The following is an 18,551-nucleotide window of genomic DNA, read 5'->3' as shown; positions in this document are numbered from 1 at the left end:
TGATCAAACAGCTTACAAGGACCAGACATGGAGATCTTCAAATATTTATTTCAAGCAATTAGTTTCCCAGTGAGCACAGCACAAAATATGACACCCAGCCAAGACAACTGAGCTGACTTACCTTTCATGGCAGTACAGTAACTTGCTAACAATTTTGTTTTCGTGTTCAGTCATTCATTTAGCTGAGTCAAATGAATTTCTATAGTCCTAGATTCTTCCTTCCTATTTTTAGGGGATATTATGCAATTCTCCTAATATGGTCTTTTTATGGATTTGCTGCAAGCAAATATTTTTGCATTAAGAAAGGCAGAGGAGGGAACAGAATACTAAAAAGCAGAGACTGAATAAGTTTTATTAGGTTAATATCTCAACATCTCAGGCCGCCTAGGTTGTTGGGTTTTTTCTCTAGTTATAAAACTAAACATCCATGTAATCCAAAGGTGAGTTGTTTTGGATTTTATTACTAAAATGAATTTCTCTAGTGATTCACCACAGAGATCAACCCAATGCCGTGGACAGCAGGTACAGGTAGCATCTGGCTGCTGCACAGTGAAGAGCACCTGAAGAAAAACAGCAGGAACACAAAGCCATTGCAGTCCCAGTTAGAAGAGGGGAATTTTGAGGGAAGTCAATAGAAGCACAAGAGATCCCACAACACTTCTCCAGGCTGGAGCATGTGGCCCCACGTGTCTGAATATCAGAACAAAGCTGTTCAGCTTGGCAGCAGGTGAAATTGCTGCCTCCTGAATTAGCCGTGGTGCCCTGGAGTGTGGTGGGAGCAGCCCTGAGCAGCTGTCAGCCAGGGCTACTGCAGGAGCACAGCAGCTCTGTGCTCATGAGCCTTGGAAAGAGGCACCAAACCCCTGCAGGGCTTCTGCAACACCTCCAGGAGTGCCTGGGCAGGGGCTCCAGGGCAGGCAGAATTCCCTGTGCCTGCTGCTGGCTGGAGAGCTTCCCTCCCTGCAATCACACCCCAGGACAGGCTGCAGCCAGGACTCTGCTGAGGGAGCCTCCACAGCCAAGAGCAGAGCTGCAGGAGGGATGCTCAGCAAGGATGCTCAGCGATGGCTCAGCCTTTGAGGCTCCCAGTTGTTGCTGTGGGAGGTGAAGGGATGGAGCAAACAAGGTCAGGCACTGCCTCTGTGCCCTGGCAGGAGCAGGGCTGCTGCTCTGGGGTTCTGCAGCTGGAAGGGAAGATCAGGCAAGCTCGCCTGAACACCAGGCTGAGCCTCAGCACGACAGGAAGCTTCCCTTCGTGCCAGGCCAAGCCTGAGCAGCCAGCATTACTGCTGCTTTTCTGAGCACTGCCCTCACTCATAAATTTTAAAAGGGAAGGCAAGGGAACGACCATGAGCATCTGCTTTTTGTTAAGTGCATCAAAATGTTCAGGACTTTCTGTTAACACTACGTGCGTGCACGTGTGCATTGTGAGTACTGGCATGGTTACATGGAGACAAAAAACGCAGAAAGCCTTAAAAGGGTGAAAACACTTCAGGTAAAGAGTGACTCTTCCTGCAATTACAGAGAGGCAAAGGCTAAAATGAAGTAACAGTGAAGAAGCCTTGCACAAAAAGGTAAAAGAAACCAGTTATCTGAGCACCCACCCTGTGTCCATCCATCCATTTCTGCCACTGTTTAGTTTGCACATTTCAAGCCCAACATATGAATTCCCACAGTTGTGTGGTGGTGCACCCAAGTCCCACTAAATCATGGCATGATTCAGAGGGTAGTTCTTTTCTTTTAAAATAATCCACTCTGGAACAGCTGTGATTTGGATTAATTAGCGAATTTCGCATTTTTGGCACAATCTGCTCTCCAGAAGTGCCACTGAAATAAAAAATTAAAGCATTCACTCCCTTCTCTAATCCTGTAGCTGAATTTTGCAGGTGCACAGATGCATCCTTAGAACTGGCAGGGCTGCGATTGTAGTGAACTTGCTGCAGTACTTGTCTCAGTTCCTTTCCAGCACTGACAATACTATTTAGAATAAAAATATGTTTTTTTTTTTAATTGTGGAATCAAATCTAGCAAGGCGAGTATTTAAAAAAACCCCAGGTTATGGTGTATTGTGGCTTTGATAGGCAGCTATTCCTCAAGAATTTAGCTAGAACCATACACATAACATGAAAATTTTCACCCAAATAATTAATGTTTTAGATCTTTTTTAATATGAAATATAAGACAACTTCAAGCATAGCTGCTAGCAATGTCTATGACAACCTATTTTTATTTTCATTAGAATAAAACCCTTCAGATGTCTGCAGAAAGGTGTTCAAATTCATTACTATCATCCCTGTTTAATAATTCTGGAGGCATTTTAATTTCTAAAAAAAAAGTGAATTAGTATCATAGAATTTGGATTACTAGCATTTTATTTTCTAAGACAAGCGTATTTTTCAACAGATTTAAGTCATGACTGAAAAAAAAAAAAAATCCAATTGGTCTCATTCACAGATCTCCATTAGCTAAGCTAGACCTTGGTTTGTCCTGTCAGCTTCCTAAATGTTATTAAAAGGCCCCTGCAAAATGGATCTTAAAACTCAATACTTGTGAAAGACTTTGATGTAGCATCCAACATTCATTCTCCCCCTGCTGAAGTGAGTGAGGGAAAGAAAAATCACCCCTTCTCAGAAATACTATCAGTGAAACCCTGACAGTAATTCTCTTTAATGGGTTATCCTACCATACTTTAATGGATGGTATTAGAGTGGCCTTCCTCATATCCCTGATTTACACATGAATGATGCTCTCACAAACAGCCACACTGTAATTAATGAGGTATTCAAAAAAGCACAGAAACTCCTGTAAGAGATCTCTGCAGAATCATGGCATTATTTGAAAGGTGCCTTATTTTTACTGCCCACCACACCAACAGGAATTTCTCCACTTGCCAGGCAGCACCAACTGGAAATCAAAAGCAACTTCCTAATTTCATCTGCATATCTGGCCTGAAATTTGAAAAGTAAGAAGCATGGAGGATTTTTTTCCATCACTGAAAAAATTTTCTTACACACAAAAAAGTACAGTGAATGTTAGATGTTTAACAATTACAGCCCCACTAAAACAAAACTGTGCCTATAATGACCAGATTATGCAAATGATTACCAGATTATGCAAAATTGTATTCACGGGATATAATCCTTCTTTGTTTCATCACACAAGTTCTTCACAGAAGGACAGAAGGCTCAAATTTTTGTTTACATTTAATAAGCTGGAAAATAAAAACAGATGAATGCTAATAATGTCAGTAATGCAGATCAACATCACTTGGGGTAAATATTGAAATGTTTCCATACTAAGCTGGAAGTAGTTTTAGAAGCTTAGTTGTGACTAGTCTGCCTACTTTTTGAAGAATTAAATTGTGGTAGACTGGATAGTTCAGGGGATTATTAATGGGACATACAGACTGAAATTCCAAGGTAGCTTGTTTAATCTAGCTCAGGTCAATACTGACAACTATTCTGCAGCAGTTTGGAAATGAGGAGGTGGTTCTGAAGCACTTCTTCTCTAAACAGGACAGGTTCAACGCACAAAAGTGACACTAATTTGAAACTCAGGCAGTGCACCTCATTAGAGACTGGGGAATTAATGGGGTATAGGTTTATAATATCACAAAGCATGCAGGATGTTTTCCTATGTCCTTCATTTCTTTTCTGTGAGATGAGCTGCTCTGTCAAAAAGGGACAGTCCCACTCTAGCCTCAGATTTTTCCAAATTTACTGCAAACACTACAAGAAAAATCTTGAAGGTGTCTTGTGCTACCAAATTTTAATATCCTTTGGTGGAACACAAGAGATAGAGATTATAAGATTTCACCTAGAGAAACATTTTAGGAATGCTATCTGAAGAGAATCTCGACTGATGATTGTTGGCAGCAAATATTTCCCTGAATGTATAATGGTTTTATTAATAGTTCTGGACGGAGCTGAAGTAGAAAACAGAGCAAGTGAGGGGTGGTTTTTTGTGATCTACCTAGTGAGATGCATCTAATCCCTCACTAGCATCAGCTTTGTCTTCCTAGCAAGTTTCAGTATCAATACAAGCATTAAGAAGAAGTACAACTGTTTGTGTCCCAACCACAGCAGCAGCTGGCTTCTTGTGTTACTCCCACCTACAGATTAGAGGGTGGAAAGTCACAGGATGACAGCATTGCTGGAAACAAGGGATGGGTGTGATGCAGACAGTACCTTCTGTACATTCACATTTGCTGCTGTATCTGGACACCAGTGCTGATTCTGCACCCCTGAGCTGTCCCAGTCAGAAGTGAATCAAATGGGCTGAAATGTTCAGTGGCCAAGACAGGCCAAGGCTCTCTAGTGACTGAGAGCAGCATCCTCAGAAGGGATCTGGGATGTCTGTGCTGCTCCCATTCAGTGGCTGCAGCACACATGCCACTGCTGAGCTGCTGGGCACAGACGGATGGAGCTGCACTCCAGCAGGCTCTGCACAGAACAAGGGGCAGCAGATGATGAGCACATGTGAGCAGATGTGTCTCGCTGGCATGGACATGATGCGGAGCCAAAGCTTTGCCATTTGCTCTCTCTAAATGTCCATGGAACACCAGGGTCCAGTCCCCTGTTACAGGGACAGAAGCCAGAACAACTGGCATTTTAGGGGCTGTCCCTGGGACATGGACCCTCTTCAGCTCCCAGAGAGCAGAGCTCTCTCTCTCACTGAGGGCACTTTCCAAAGAGCTGCACTGGCACTAAATATAACATGAGCCACCAGCCTGAAGGTGAAAAGCCTCTGCCTAATTAATTATTCCTAAGTATTCTCATTAAGCTGTTCTCTGGGTACACACAGACTGTGTTTTTTATCTAAACCTGTTTAGTTGTGCCTATAAAAATCTGAATTTCTTCTCTGCATATGCCCATGACTGAGTCCTTAGGAATAATCAGGAAACCTTAATCAAAATTAACAGGAACTCTTGATGAGAGCAGGATTCTGCAAACAGTTGCAAGAATTTCTCAAAGTTCAAAACCAATATGAAAAAAGGGATAATTATTTTCCACTGCATTTGCATTTGGATTCTGAAACTGTATATAAGCAGCTAGGTCTCTGCAGGAACAGACCCCAAAATTCACCCTGAGGACCAGACAATGGCAGTGCATATGTGACTGAGGTGTGCAGAACAGCAACACAGAAATCACCACAGACCAGGCAAGATACATGCAACTGTTAATGCACTATTTTTCCTACTGAAGGTAAGCCTTCATAAAAAACATACTGAATACCATCAGAATATTTCTGATCAAATCATCTTTTTTACATTTGTGAAGGCACAAATTTAGGAATGAGTTTTCACAGATTCCTGTAACTGCTCTGCTTTTGTGTGTGGACGCCTGATTTATATGCCCATTTATCCAACTCTGCACAAATTAGGTACTTAGGGCTGCAGGTAGCTTTTTAGAGCCTGCCTGGTACATACCCTACCTGCCACATATATAAAAAATTCAAATGCACACATTTCAAATCCGAGGATGAATTCAGAACATCCAAATGTTTAGGGTCATGTGGTAATGCGTAACTTGCCTTGAATCAGAGGTTTCTTGAGGCTTCTGAAAATGTCAATCTGGAAAACTATAGCACCATGTAATGCAGTATTTAATAAATTACTGCCTGAATACCTAATTCTGTTAAAAGAAAGACATGAGGGAGGATTAGCCTATAATTCTTCAAGAAGCATGCTGAGCGAACCTATGAAAAATATTCTGTGTTATGCACATCAGTCTGTTTGCCTGTGACTCACAAACAGAGCTAAACAAGCAGGGCTTAACCTGAGGTGGGATTATTGGGCCAAGTTCACTGATTGGAACAGGATTTGGTGTGAAACAGTCAGGCTCTCCTCCAAAGTACTGACTAAAATAAACATTTTGCACTCCTATTGATTTTGACAGCAAGGAGCTCAAATCGGTGACAGTGTCTCATGTTCCGGAACTCAACAGCAAATTGAAAAACGCTGTAGAGTAGGTGGTTTGATGCAACATAAAGATCTATTATTCAGGTAAATCAGCTGATTAGGAGTCATGGGCATAAAAAGGAGGAGATAAAGGGTGTAATTTATTCCCAGTATTCGATTACTAATGTACAGTGAAGACTGGAAGTAAAATGGGCAGAAAGGATAAAAGCAGAACAAAAATTTCTCTTCAGCTGTTTTGTTGTAATTAATTTTTTTTATTAGGAGCATAGATTAGTCAATTTTGTTAAAAGATTGTGTTTAATTTTCTGTCCTATAAACTTGGTTTGATTACTTGAAAAATTAATGAATGCTATAGAAAAGGTTCCAAATTTTAGCTCCTCAACATTGTACTATTTTTGCAGCTATGCTGTCTCCGCAGCAATGTATGGGTTAGAATGATTACTTATTATTGCACTCTAATTTCCACTGGGTTTTTCTATATTTCATTTGCTGGTGGTAACACAGAATAAACTATTCCTAAAAAGTCTTCTTTATTATTCCTGAAATTATTTTGATCATATCTGCCACATGGCAACTGAGAGTCTGGGTAGTTTATTTTTTAAGAATGTTAAGTCTCTGGGTTACACAGAAATATCAAAGAACGGTGTGCATACATGTAAGGGGTAATGGATAATTACAATGTACACTTAAGGATAATTGCAATATACACAACTGTGGAGTTATTCCCTTTTTACAAGTGTATAAACAAAAGCAGAATTTGATTAGGTCGTGTGATTGCCTCTTTAAAATCAAATTACTTTATATGCATAAACATACTTCAGGTGCTTGGGTTTGCTGTTGGCAGAGGAAGGCAATGCATCCTCCTTAATCAAGGATAAGGAAGCAGGGTTGATTCAGACATTTCACCCAAATCAGAATGAAGATTTACTCCAATCCCAGTTGCACCCCAGTATGGCCACAACCCCCCGTGCCCTCTCCACTGTGTCCCTTCTCCTAGGGCAGCCCAGCCCAGCACAGAGACTGCTCCAGGGTTACACAGCCTCAACACCCTTCCAGCTTAGTCTGGGGCAGATTTTGGTGGGTTTTTTTCCCCTGAATCTGCATTTAGCCATTAAATCATTAAAGAAAATACAGAAAAAGAATATAAATAAGTTTCATAGCAAATTAAGTCTATGAGGCAGCTGAGTGTCCAAACATTACAGAATGGATCTGCAAGAAGAGAGGACAAAACAACCGAAACCACAAGGAAAACAAACAAATAAACACCACACAAAAAGAAAAACAACAAAGCAAACAAACCAAACAAATAAAAAAAAGACAGAAAAGGATCTAATGAAGACTAATGGCTAACTGGAAGTGAGGTTTCAGATGTAGATATGCCAGGGAGCATAAGACCTTGAACTCCAATCGACACTTTTCTGTAACACTGGACAAAATATGATCACCAACTTGTCCCAGAAAAAAGCACAGGTTTGCTGTGCTCTAGGAAATAGATAGCTCATCTATAGAAGTAACATTCTGATCACCAAGACAGTGTCCAGTGGTGTCTGCAAGGCTTCAAAAGCTACCAAGGGTGACAGTAAATGAGAAAATTACAGCACAATGTGAATGTAGTTCCCATCTGTGAGCTCTTCTCTACCCACTCATATACCCAGGAGTCACAGAAATCTCAGGCAAAACACTTTTGGGGAAAAACTCTGGGGCAGGCAGCCCCACACCCCTGCTCCAGGATCCAGGAACATTTCTCCCACCTCTGGGGATTTCAGGAACCAGAGACAAGGCAAACCCTTGACCAGGGCTGTGCACAACTCATCAGGTCCCTCTGTTAGTGAGCCTTCCCCTCCAGGGAATGAGGAGTTTGTACAACAAATTGCTGCCCTGCTCCCCCAAACTCTCACCCCCTCTGCACCATCCCCCGCCAAGAGAGAAAGCAGGTAACTCATAAAACTCCATGCATTTGTGACTAAAATGCTCCATTACCCAGAATTATTCAGCCTCCACACTGTCATTTGTCCTAAGCCATCATACTACAAAACAAAATTGTCAATACCACTTCAATAAAAGTGTTTAAAAGTACATTTCAATTACAGAAGTCTTGTGAAATCCTTCTGCTTACCTAGGGAAGAACAATTATTTGCAAAAATGGCAGAACTGATAAAGATTTTATGTGTTAAATTTTGATCAATTCTGGCAACTGCTGAGCTATTTTCATACCTTAGCAAGAAACATCTCTCTATTGACAACTGTATTCATTATCTCATATATTTATATCTGATAAAGCCTTTTACTTTGGTTTTCCTCATGAATCTTTGTGGATACATTTTTTGAGGATAACCTAATGCATTAACATAGTTTACAATAGCAAATGATTTACTGTTTCTGAAGCACTCAAATACACTATGTGGTTTTCAGAACAAGTAGAGGCTATAAGGTGATAGCTGCACTGAAGTTAACAGCAATTAATTGGGTTTTTAAGGCCAAGACTACTTTTTCATTAGGAGTTTCTGGGATAACTGCTATGATTTTGGTGTATAATAAGGACTGCTTGAGAGCTATTTCTGTAGGAAAAAAAAAAAAGAATTCAAGATTTCAAGGCTTCTACTCTTGGTTTCTGTTCCATTAAAAACCTGGTGGAAAAATCCCTTTTGCCTACTCTTGCTTGGGAACAGGGTCAGCCCGCTGGCATAACCAGAGCTTCTTTCTCTCCAGCAAGTAGAGATGGGAGCAGAGCCATGACTAAAACCTAATATTTGCTAATAGCAAACAATATGTCTTAAACAAAGCACTTTGTCAGGTCCCATAAAGGCACAATATATTCTGAACTCTACTTCCAAAGACAATATGATTAAACATGTACCATCACAATGCAATGACCTAGAATTTTTACTGGTGGTCGTTATGCCTTAAAATTAATTTATAATACTGTAATCCTTTTTATGGCTGTTTTTTGCAGACTGTAGCGAGCTATCTGTTTTAAAAGGGAAATGCCTGATGGACTAGGGATTTGATTGAGAACTAGAGTTGGCTGACATTAGGAATACCTTCAATATGATGAAGAATCACATAAAGTAATAACAAGGGCAATGAATAGTCTGATTTGGCTTATCTGATGCGATCAAATTTTCTGATTCTGGTTTATTCTAGTACTTTGTATTTCTGTTGTATTCTTCTAAGAGGATACTCATGTGTAACACAGAAACAACTGTAGCTTAGGGGAACACTGCAAATGCAAATCTGGTTTTAGTAGCAATAATTTGCAAAATTCTTTCTGAGGATAAAAACTATAATCTCTCCAAAAATTTTTCAATTTTCTGTAAAAGTATGTAGTGCATTTTCACAAAGCTGTATTTTTTAAAGTCGTTAAATTGGTTTTTAGTAACCTCATACTCATTTTCAATTGAACAATTATTAAACTATAAAACAAAATTGCAAAATTCCTAAAACTGTAGTCTGGAGTTTTACAGTCTGCTATAAAGTGCTGTATTATTATAATACACTAAAGACGCTCAGACTATTAAAACTTTTTTTTTAAATGAACCATAAAATATTTTATCATTGATGAAATAATTCTGAAGTATTATGCTCTTCAGCAATATACATGCACAATATTTTGGTCTCATGAAAAGCATGCTAATCAGAAACCCACAGTTTAAACTGTAATTCTAATATGCAACATAAACCATGTCACTGTCTTTCAGGAAGAGTTTATTACATCCAACTTCAAGCATTAAAAATCAGAGTATTGATCATTAAATATAAGGTCCAGTCTTACCGAGAGATCTCCATGCCAAAGAGACTGAGTGTTAAGCACTGGTGATAACAACAGAGATGTGATTACTTTCCTCTTGTAAAGTTTTAGCCTTTATTTCACTCCACAAATCATAACTGATCTTGTAAGGGGGCCTGATGTTCAACTCAGAAGTTCAACCAAGCCTGGTAAATGAGAACAATTTTTTCCTGACTACTGATGGCTGATGTCTCACAGCAGCACTGGTGTGTCTGAGCTGTTGGGTTGGATCCTTGGCCACATCCCCTCACTGCTCCTCTCTGCTCAAAAGGGAGGCAAAGGACTCCCCTGCACTTAGACATTCATCAGCTGTATGAAGCACATCTTTAACTTCAGCAGGATTTCAACAAACTTGAAAACAACCTATCTTGTGTGGTCCTGCAATTCTTTGGCAAAGAAGGTGAAAAGCTCAGTCTTGCTCTGAGTGGGAGCACCCACACGACCATACCATGAACACAAACACGTGTGTGTGCACATTTGTCACTGTCATATTTTCTGAAAAATTTTTTTGCCCAGGATTTTGCTCCTGGGAAGCTGCGAAGCCTCAGAGAAAAATGAAAACAATAATTATCTGACTTGCTTCTCCTGTGTTTTGCTGCTTTGGAATGTGTTTGGACATTGTTTACCAACAGGTGATTGTTTCATTGGTTTCTGCTGTGAATTGTTTTTACTTAATGACCAATCAGTGCCAAGCTGTGTCAAGGCTCTGGAAAGAGTCACAACTTTTCTTTAGTATCTTTCTAGCCTTCTGTCTGTATCCTTTCTGTATTCTTTAGTATAGTTTAGTATTCTTTACTATAATATAGATAATAAAATAATAAATTAGCCTTCCAAGAGCATGGAGTCACATGCATCACTCCTTCCTGCCATGGGGCCCCCCACAAACACAACACACATTCCCTGCAAACCAGGCTGTGGCACTGGGATCCACAGCAAGGCAGCTGGGCTGGGGCTGCTTTCCTGCCAGGAAACACCAGGATTTGCACACAGACTGAAAACCCCAACGTGTCTCCACAATGTTCCCCTCACCTCCTCTGGATCTGGCAAGAGTCATGCAGTAAATGACCACAGTCTCAGGGAATTGTACATCCACACTTTCTGAGCACCCACTCCAGCATGGTGCTGAAGAAAACAAGGATTAACCTCCCTGAAACCAGTGTCAATGAAATCAATGGAAAAAGCAGTATCTGTTGTGGCAAAACAGAACTTCATTTAGTGCTCCCTGAATTAGAAGTGTAAGATTAAAGATGAAACTTTAAGTTAGCCCTGGCTGTCAGATCTTAATCTGTATACACAAAGCACTTCTTTAGGTACAAGGGACTTGCCACTAAAGCAAATTAAAGACATTGCTTTTTTAACAGAAAAGCTGCCAATAAGTGTTCTCTAAATCACTCTTACCAGCAGGCTGACCCCATTATGTCAGCTAATCCTGGAAATCCAGGAGGTAGATTTAAATCTTTTCATAGAAAACATTAAGTCTTTTTTTTTTCTCCTTTCTTTTAGCTCTGGCACAGCATTGGGAGTTTTATATTGTTGTCCATCTTTTGCTCCAGAATATATCATTCTATGTAGTTGGAATGCCCAGAGGAAGAGGTCCAAGCAGGACTTTCCCAAGGGATGGAGCAGGCGGAGCATTTGGAAAAATCTGTGCTTGAATATCACAAAAAGTTCACAGGTTGTGTGAGGGATGGGGGAAAGAGGGTGCCAGGTGTATGGGTGAGTTAACAGTGGTGCTCAGGGGATAAAACAAGCTTTGTCTCCACCCCAGTGCTCCATCTCAGCAGTTGTGCCATTCCCTCACCCACACACTGCTGTGCTTCCTGCTTATGCTCACCCACCACCCAATTACCAGCCCGTGGAGATCCACACCTGCTGTGTCCTGATCCTCAGAATGCTGCACTGGAGCTTTTAACCCTCTTCAAACATCTACATAATGCTTTGAATAATGGTATTTAGCACCTGGGAAGCAGCATTAAGCAGTTAGAGAGGGTACTTAACCCACCAGATTAGCAGCTCCCTGCACAGTGCTGCAGGTCTGCACAGACAGATCTACAGGGCAAAAGCAGAGTCCTTTTCAGTCTCAGTCACACTTAGTTCCTGCTCTCCTCACAGTAATGTGAGCCCTCTCTCCTGTTTTTGTCCTAGGATTCACCATTAGAAGTATTTTTTTTTAAATCACAAGTAGTACACGAATTTGTGGAAGAGTAGCTTGCATTATGGCCCACATCTGCTAAAAACATCCACTAATCTTACATGCCAATAGAAAGAATTGATATATTTAAGTATCCAGATTTCTCTTTCCCAATGCTCCCCACATTTGATGTTTGATATTTTCAATTTCTATCTCATAGTTTTTAAATTTTGCCGATGAGAGCACAACAACATTTACATACTGGACTTGCCTTCAGTCCACAGGGTCATGGATCTCAATTATATCTCCCCATTGCTACATTCTTCAAAAGCACAAAAATCTTAATTTCTCTTTGAATGCTGAATATCCAAAGCAAGAGCAAGACATTATAAATATGGGAAAACAAAGTATGGAGCTAGCTAGCAAGACTTGGATGCATATATTTACTTAAATGTCCTCAACCATCTTGACTTCTACAATTTTTGTCTTTTGCAAAACATCCTTTATAATATTATAGAAACCCAGTGTGGGAGTCTGAGTTTTTTATTTATTTCTGCAATGACCCAGGAACAACTGGTCCAATCTATCACTTGAGGTTCATTTCATTATCATCCTTCAGTTCTACCCATCTCTCCTAAATGGAAAGGCAGCCTTTTTTTGAAGAATACATGGTGTGAGTACACATCCAAACTCATTCTTTTGTCCCTTTCAAATAATCCAACACGATGGTTCAGGCAGTGGGGGTAGAACATGAGACTGGAAGACCAGAACCATTTTTTGACTGGCATACTGAATGCAAGTTATGACTGAAAATGAAAGATTAACATATATGTCAGTTAAATAGAAAACATCAGAGTGAAGCCACCAGGAAAAAAAACTATAGGGTTGGCAATTACTTAATAAAATCTGCCTGTCTAAGGAACATGCTGCTGGGATTCATCTTCCTTTTTGTTCACAATACTTTATGTCATTTTTATATGGTGCTGAGGATTCTTTGCAAGATGTCAAGCACTTCAAATATACTTAAATTTAGCATTTCATATAAACCTAGCTACTATTTACTGTGTTTAGCAAATTCTGTTAGAAGTCAGGTTCATAAAAAGAGTTTAAAGGATTCCTGGATAAATCAAGCATCTTCCTGGCAAAGACAGAATGCTGATTTAATTGAGGGACAGAAAAAAAGAATATCTCAAACAATCCATGCATATGTAAATATAAAGCAAGCAGATATCAGAAATAAACATTTTGCTGTATCAATCTGAAATAAGACAATACCCCATAATAGAATGAATTGCAAATTCTCATAGCAATGGTAAGTTCAAATGAAGAACAACTTCTAAGCAGCATCACTTAAATAAACATTATTTTAAATTCCAAATCTTCAACAGGTTTTTGAAGTAAATATTGAGCACAGGTAAACAAAAATATCTCAGATTTTCTTCAGGCATTCACCACCTTTCAGATTCCCAGGTTTGCTTGTGCAGGGGAACACAGCACAGCAACAAAACCAGGGATGCACTCCTGCTCCTCACATGACCATTCTGAACAATTCATAGAGAAATGCATCAAGAATTGCTCAGTCAGTGGTGCTCCTGGCAGATTGGGTTAGTGCCCTGTATTTTCCAGCCCCGGGAGGTTGGTATTGCTCATTTCTGAGCCATATTATACTAATCAATCACTTCCTGCTCTTTCTTCCCTTGCTGTATTTCTTTCACTGGCAATTTATACTAATCAATCACTTCCTGCTCTTTCTTCCTTGGCTGTATTTTTTAACCCACTAACTAGAATATGCAGCCCTGTTGCATCTCAATGACCACTTCCTTAGCCCTCCTCTGCCATTGTCGTTTTGTGCTGAGACTGATGCTTGTAATTTGACTTTTCACAGCGTTCAGGCTATACTGCCTTTTAGAAACCTTTCAGCTCAGCTGCTAAGCACATAAAAAAGCTTTTGGCTGCACTAGTTCATGTTTTGAAAACACTACAAAGGCATATTTTCATGGGAGGAGAGGCTTGGAATGAATACCCTTCTCCAAGTGCAATATGAATACCAGTTCTTTTATAAAATTTGCATTAGGGTTTAAGTCTCACATGCAAAGTGGCACCATACTGTCCAAAAAACATAGGTTTCTTTCTAAAAAATTGTGGGCTTGTTTTGGCTCTGTTTTTAAGTTACTTTTTGAAAAATGCATTAAAATATTAGAGCTTTGTTCTTTGTGTTTCAGTTCTGACAGAAGGAAGTGGTAGGCACAGAATATTGTGCTTCACAGGAATGAAACTGCTTGGTTCACATAACTTCAGTGACATTTTAGTGCAGACTTTATCTACAGTTTCTACCAAACACCAGAGATCATTTATTTAAAGGAACCTAATTTCCCTACCAACCTTTATTTCTTGTGCCAAGTACATTGGGGTATACCCTTAAAGTTATTGCACAGCTTTAAACCAGAGCTGATGAACTCATGTGGGATGTGACTTCAAAATGCCACAGTAACAGGGGGAAGGACAGGGAAGAATTTAAGTAATTTTCAAAACACAAGAACATCTATTCAGGCCTAATGAACATTTGCAAATTCAAGTGAATCCAATGGGATTTGTGATCACTTGCCATTTCTTCAGTTCTTTATTTATTATGTGTACTTTGGTAGCATCTGGAGGCCAGACTCTACAGGGGGCTGTACAAACACTGAAGGAAAATGTGATCTCTCCCATAACACAACTTTTTAATATAACATGAAGTGACTCAATATCCCATCAAGGTCCTGTTCTAAATGCAAGATATTCCAAGTTCCAGGTTTAAAAGCCTGTGTTTCTTTCAGCATATCCTATTTGTTTAAATGACTATTGCAAATTGCAATATATGCCTCCAACTGTCTCTTTTATCAATAACTTACAAAGCTTAAATAATAGAGAATGCATCAATGCAAAAAAAAGAATTAAAACAGAAGGGCCTAAACTCAGCACCCTCTATCATTAACCTCCTGTACTTTGTGACTCTGAAAATGTCCCTCATGTTGCTACAGATACAATTTTCCAATGCAAAATAGATGCAGGAACTGGAAAAGGATGAAGGAGAGAGAGCGGTGCAGGAAAAAATTAAGAAGCAAAACATACTTCTCAGAAATAAAATATTTCTGGTTCAGTGGGCACGGAACTATTTAATATTCAGAAAACAAAGTGATTTTTTTTATAGGAAGTGAAAAATCAATGCTTTAACAGTGAAATCCAGAGATACAGAAAAAATTATCTTAATACCAGCTGAGACCTTTAAGCTTGGACACCTATATTTGTGTCACATAGCAATTTTCCTTCTGTAAAGACAAAAATAAACAGGACAAGCTGATCTATCCCTGCTTGACCTAATTTTGTATTTAAACCACCAGAAATTTTTACAGCCCCATTCCAATCCGGCCTAAGGATGTTTTCATTTTACATTTCCTGCTGACTTCTTCCTGCCTTGATTCTGCTGTCTTCTTCTCTCTCCCAAGTCCTTCAATCTTTCAAAGAGCTGCAAAAACTTTCTTCAGCAAGTGGTGAGCCTCTAAATCCAGGATCAATGATCCACTATCAATGGCCTAATTTAAGTGTCAAAGAAAGTCACTGCAGCCATGGGCCAAAATCACATCATGACTTCGACCTCAGCTCAGCAGAGTGCCTGATTCTAAAGTTTTATCTTTGCCCAGCTTCTTCAACGCGTAGGTTGCAGCACCATATGTTCTATAATATCCAGACCTACTCAGCCAAAAAACCTTCTTGAGTTTAATACCAATAACATAAGAAAGAAGGCAGCAGGACATGCTAGCTCACATTAAGGGCTCCCTCTGAATTAGGAGTACTCAAGGGATTAATTTAATCTGACATATCCTGGCAGGATTTGGAGAGTGCCACATTCATATTCAAACCTGTGATAAGAAATTAAATACCATCCCCTGTTTCTGAGACAGCGAGGCAATAAAGTCCACTTTGAGACATGCAAGTTCCTGATTTAAAATAAGAGTGTCTGACAGCTCACAACATATGCAGCTTGCAGCTACACCATGGGAATAAACAGATATTCCAGTTTAGGCAGGCATCTAGTTAGGCAGTGCGAGACTCCTCGACAGGTATCTATGGAAAGCTTTATTTATGCACAACAAGAACTACAAAACTCTCTTACCTGCAGGTTTGCACATGCTGGTGAATCATTGTGGGAGGGTATTTCATTGTTGGTGGTCTCTGACCCTGTGTTTCTAAGTCTGGAAGCTGTCGTGGTTGTGGCTGTAGTGGTCTGTACTGGTAAGATTGGCTGCCAGACATTCACATCAGTGCCATTGCCAAAGGCCTGAATTGCATTTTCTGTGAAAATAAATTACAGGCAATTTTCTATTTCTAGAAAAAAAAAAAAAAGGCAAAAGGCAGAACTGAGTTGTTTTTTATTGCTGTTATTATTATTATTACATTTTAAATGTGTATTTGTAGAAACTCGATTTTATGCTGAGAAATGCGTCTTATTTTTGAACCTATCAGAAACACGAATGGAAAATCTGGGGTCACATAATTATTTGGTGCAGCCTCTTCTTTGTAATGTTTCCAGTAATTCTTGACAGAAGTTTTAAGATTTACCATAATCATATTTGTTACCAGTCCAAAGACTCAAAAATTTACTTTCAACATTTAAAATACAGTTTGAATGTCATGTCCTAATTCAGGCAAGTGAAGCTACAGAGCAAACTAAAAACAGAGAACTGGATAAATATTTATTTCTACAGCTTGTTGTAGTAAAACTAATATGCCTATAACTACAAAATAGTTTAACTAAGGCAATCTTTTCCTTACCATTTTCAATCAAAATCTGCATAATTGGGTGAGGGAAACATGGTTAAACTAAAACTTTAGAATATAAAAGTTAAAAAGCTTATCACAGTTTCACAGGATTAAAGAGTGTGTTTATAGCAAGAGTAAATTGGTTGGAGTTTTTTTTTATAAACAAATAGAAAAACAGTTCTTAATCAGGTCTTTGGGGATTCAACAAGGATTTGGGGATTTCTTATTTCAAATTCTTTGTACAAGAAATCAAACAGTTTCACTGGGGACTAATATGTGGAAGTTATTAACACTTCTTCTCAGTGCCATTCCTTGCCTTATAAAATAATTTACATGTAATTTTCTTCTGAAAAAGATGTATTTTATTCTGATATTAGTTCTCAGAACTTCAAGATGCAAAGAGAAGAACTTGTAAAAAGCACCAGAATGAGCTGCATTAATGGAGACAAAGTGGGAAGAGGGATATGATAAGTTTTCTTGTGTTTCCATGAATAAGGCAATATAAAAAGCAGTATTCCCTAAAATCACAGTAACTCTTTGTTTCCACTATTGCAAGAATGGCCACAGAAATACCTGCAATCCTTCCAGTTTTCAAAGTAACAAGTGGCCTTTACAATTAGCCTTCAATTGTTTCATACAATCATACTTGATGATCCTTATGACTCTCTTCCAACTTGAAATATTTTATGATTCTATGACAGAATCACAGAATTGTTTGGGTTTAAGGAACCTTTCAAGGTCTTCTAGTCCAGCCCCACTGCAATGAGCAACTTCAACTAGATCATTGTTGTAAATGCCCCAAATAACAGGTTTGTTTTCCATTTTCAAGGGGAAATATATTGAAAAACGGACTAGCAAGAAATTTCTAGTTTCTTCCTACTGTGGAAAAAGAAGTTATTGCGTTGTATAAAAGAAGTGGGAAGGATTTTAATGACATATTCTCCAGGCAGTGGAAGGCTCACTAATGAAGATAAGAATTTTTAAAAATTTCTATTCTATGTGAAAGACAAAACTTTGTAGAAAATCCAGAAACACTTTTAATTTCACCCTGAAGAAGACATTATCTTGCAGCTAGGATGACATAATTTGTCTCCCAGTAACCTCCAATGTCTTTGATTTGTCTTCATTAATGCTTTTGTACTGATGGCAAAAGAAAGGACAAGGAATCGCTCTGTCTTTATGTTCCAAAAGGAACCTGCAACACTCTAGAAATTAATGCATTCACAAATGAATAAAATCTGAGCTACTGCAATAGATATAAATGGCAACTGCCATTAGGCCTGAAGGTCTGATGGCATATTGTTAAATTTTACCCCTCATAAAGTTTGAACTCTTTTCTCTTTTTCTTTTGTTAAATGAACTTGAGTAATTGATTCGTTCTTCCGAAGCTTAATAAATAGTGTACCACAGAGCAACTCAGGTTTCTGTGCACAGAGCTCCCTGTGCCTTCACTGCACTGCTGTCCCTTGAGAAGCTACCAGTGGGAATTTTCAGACCCTCAAGTAAAATACTGAGCCCTGCCCCAGCATCAGCTCAAGTCTGTAGGGCTGGGTGGGCCACTCTGGACCACTGAGATCATTTATTGCTTTGGAGAGGAGCAATGATATCTGCTTCTTTGCATAAGCTGATGAAATATGACTTTTAAAACTACTTTTACCCTCAGAACTCCTTCTGGAAGCCTATTTCTTAACTTCAGTCTGATGGTTAAATTTTTCCCATTTCAAGCCCAAATATCTATGGCCAATATCTCCCTTTTTTGATCTTATGCCAACATTGTCCTGCAGGTGAAGTAATCCCTTCCCCTCCTTGGGTTTGCCCTGCGAATGCAGTTTCAGAGGACAATCATGTATCCTTTCAACTTCTGTTCTGCTAGGCTAGGGAAGCCAAGCTCTTTTGGTCTCCTCATTTATCTG

General features: G+C 39.2%; 1 protein-coding gene across 1 annotated transcript in view; it reads right to left on the bottom strand.

The window, feature by feature from the left end:
• The window catches only part of GFRA1 (GDNF family receptor alpha 1), a 138,987-nt gene that overhangs the window by 14,438 nt on the left and 105,998 nt on the right, over positions 1 to 18,551 (bottom strand). The window contains exon 7 of the mRNA XM_064717375.1: positions 15,992 to 16,170. Within this exon, the coding sequence (XP_064573445.1) occupies positions 15,992 to 16,170 (179 nt within the window). The remainder of the gene's footprint in view (positions 1 to 15,991; positions 16,171 to 18,551) is intronic.

Source organism: Zonotrichia leucophrys, chromosome 6 (assembly GCF_028769735.1).
Source record: "Zonotrichia leucophrys gambelii isolate GWCS_2022_RI chromosome 6, RI_Zleu_2.0, whole genome shotgun sequence".
Classification (NCBI taxonomy): domain Eukaryota; kingdom Metazoa; phylum Chordata; class Aves; order Passeriformes; family Passerellidae; genus Zonotrichia; species Zonotrichia leucophrys.
Note: the sequence above shows the minus strand (reverse complement) of the source record. Positions and strands in the feature narration are given on the sequence as shown.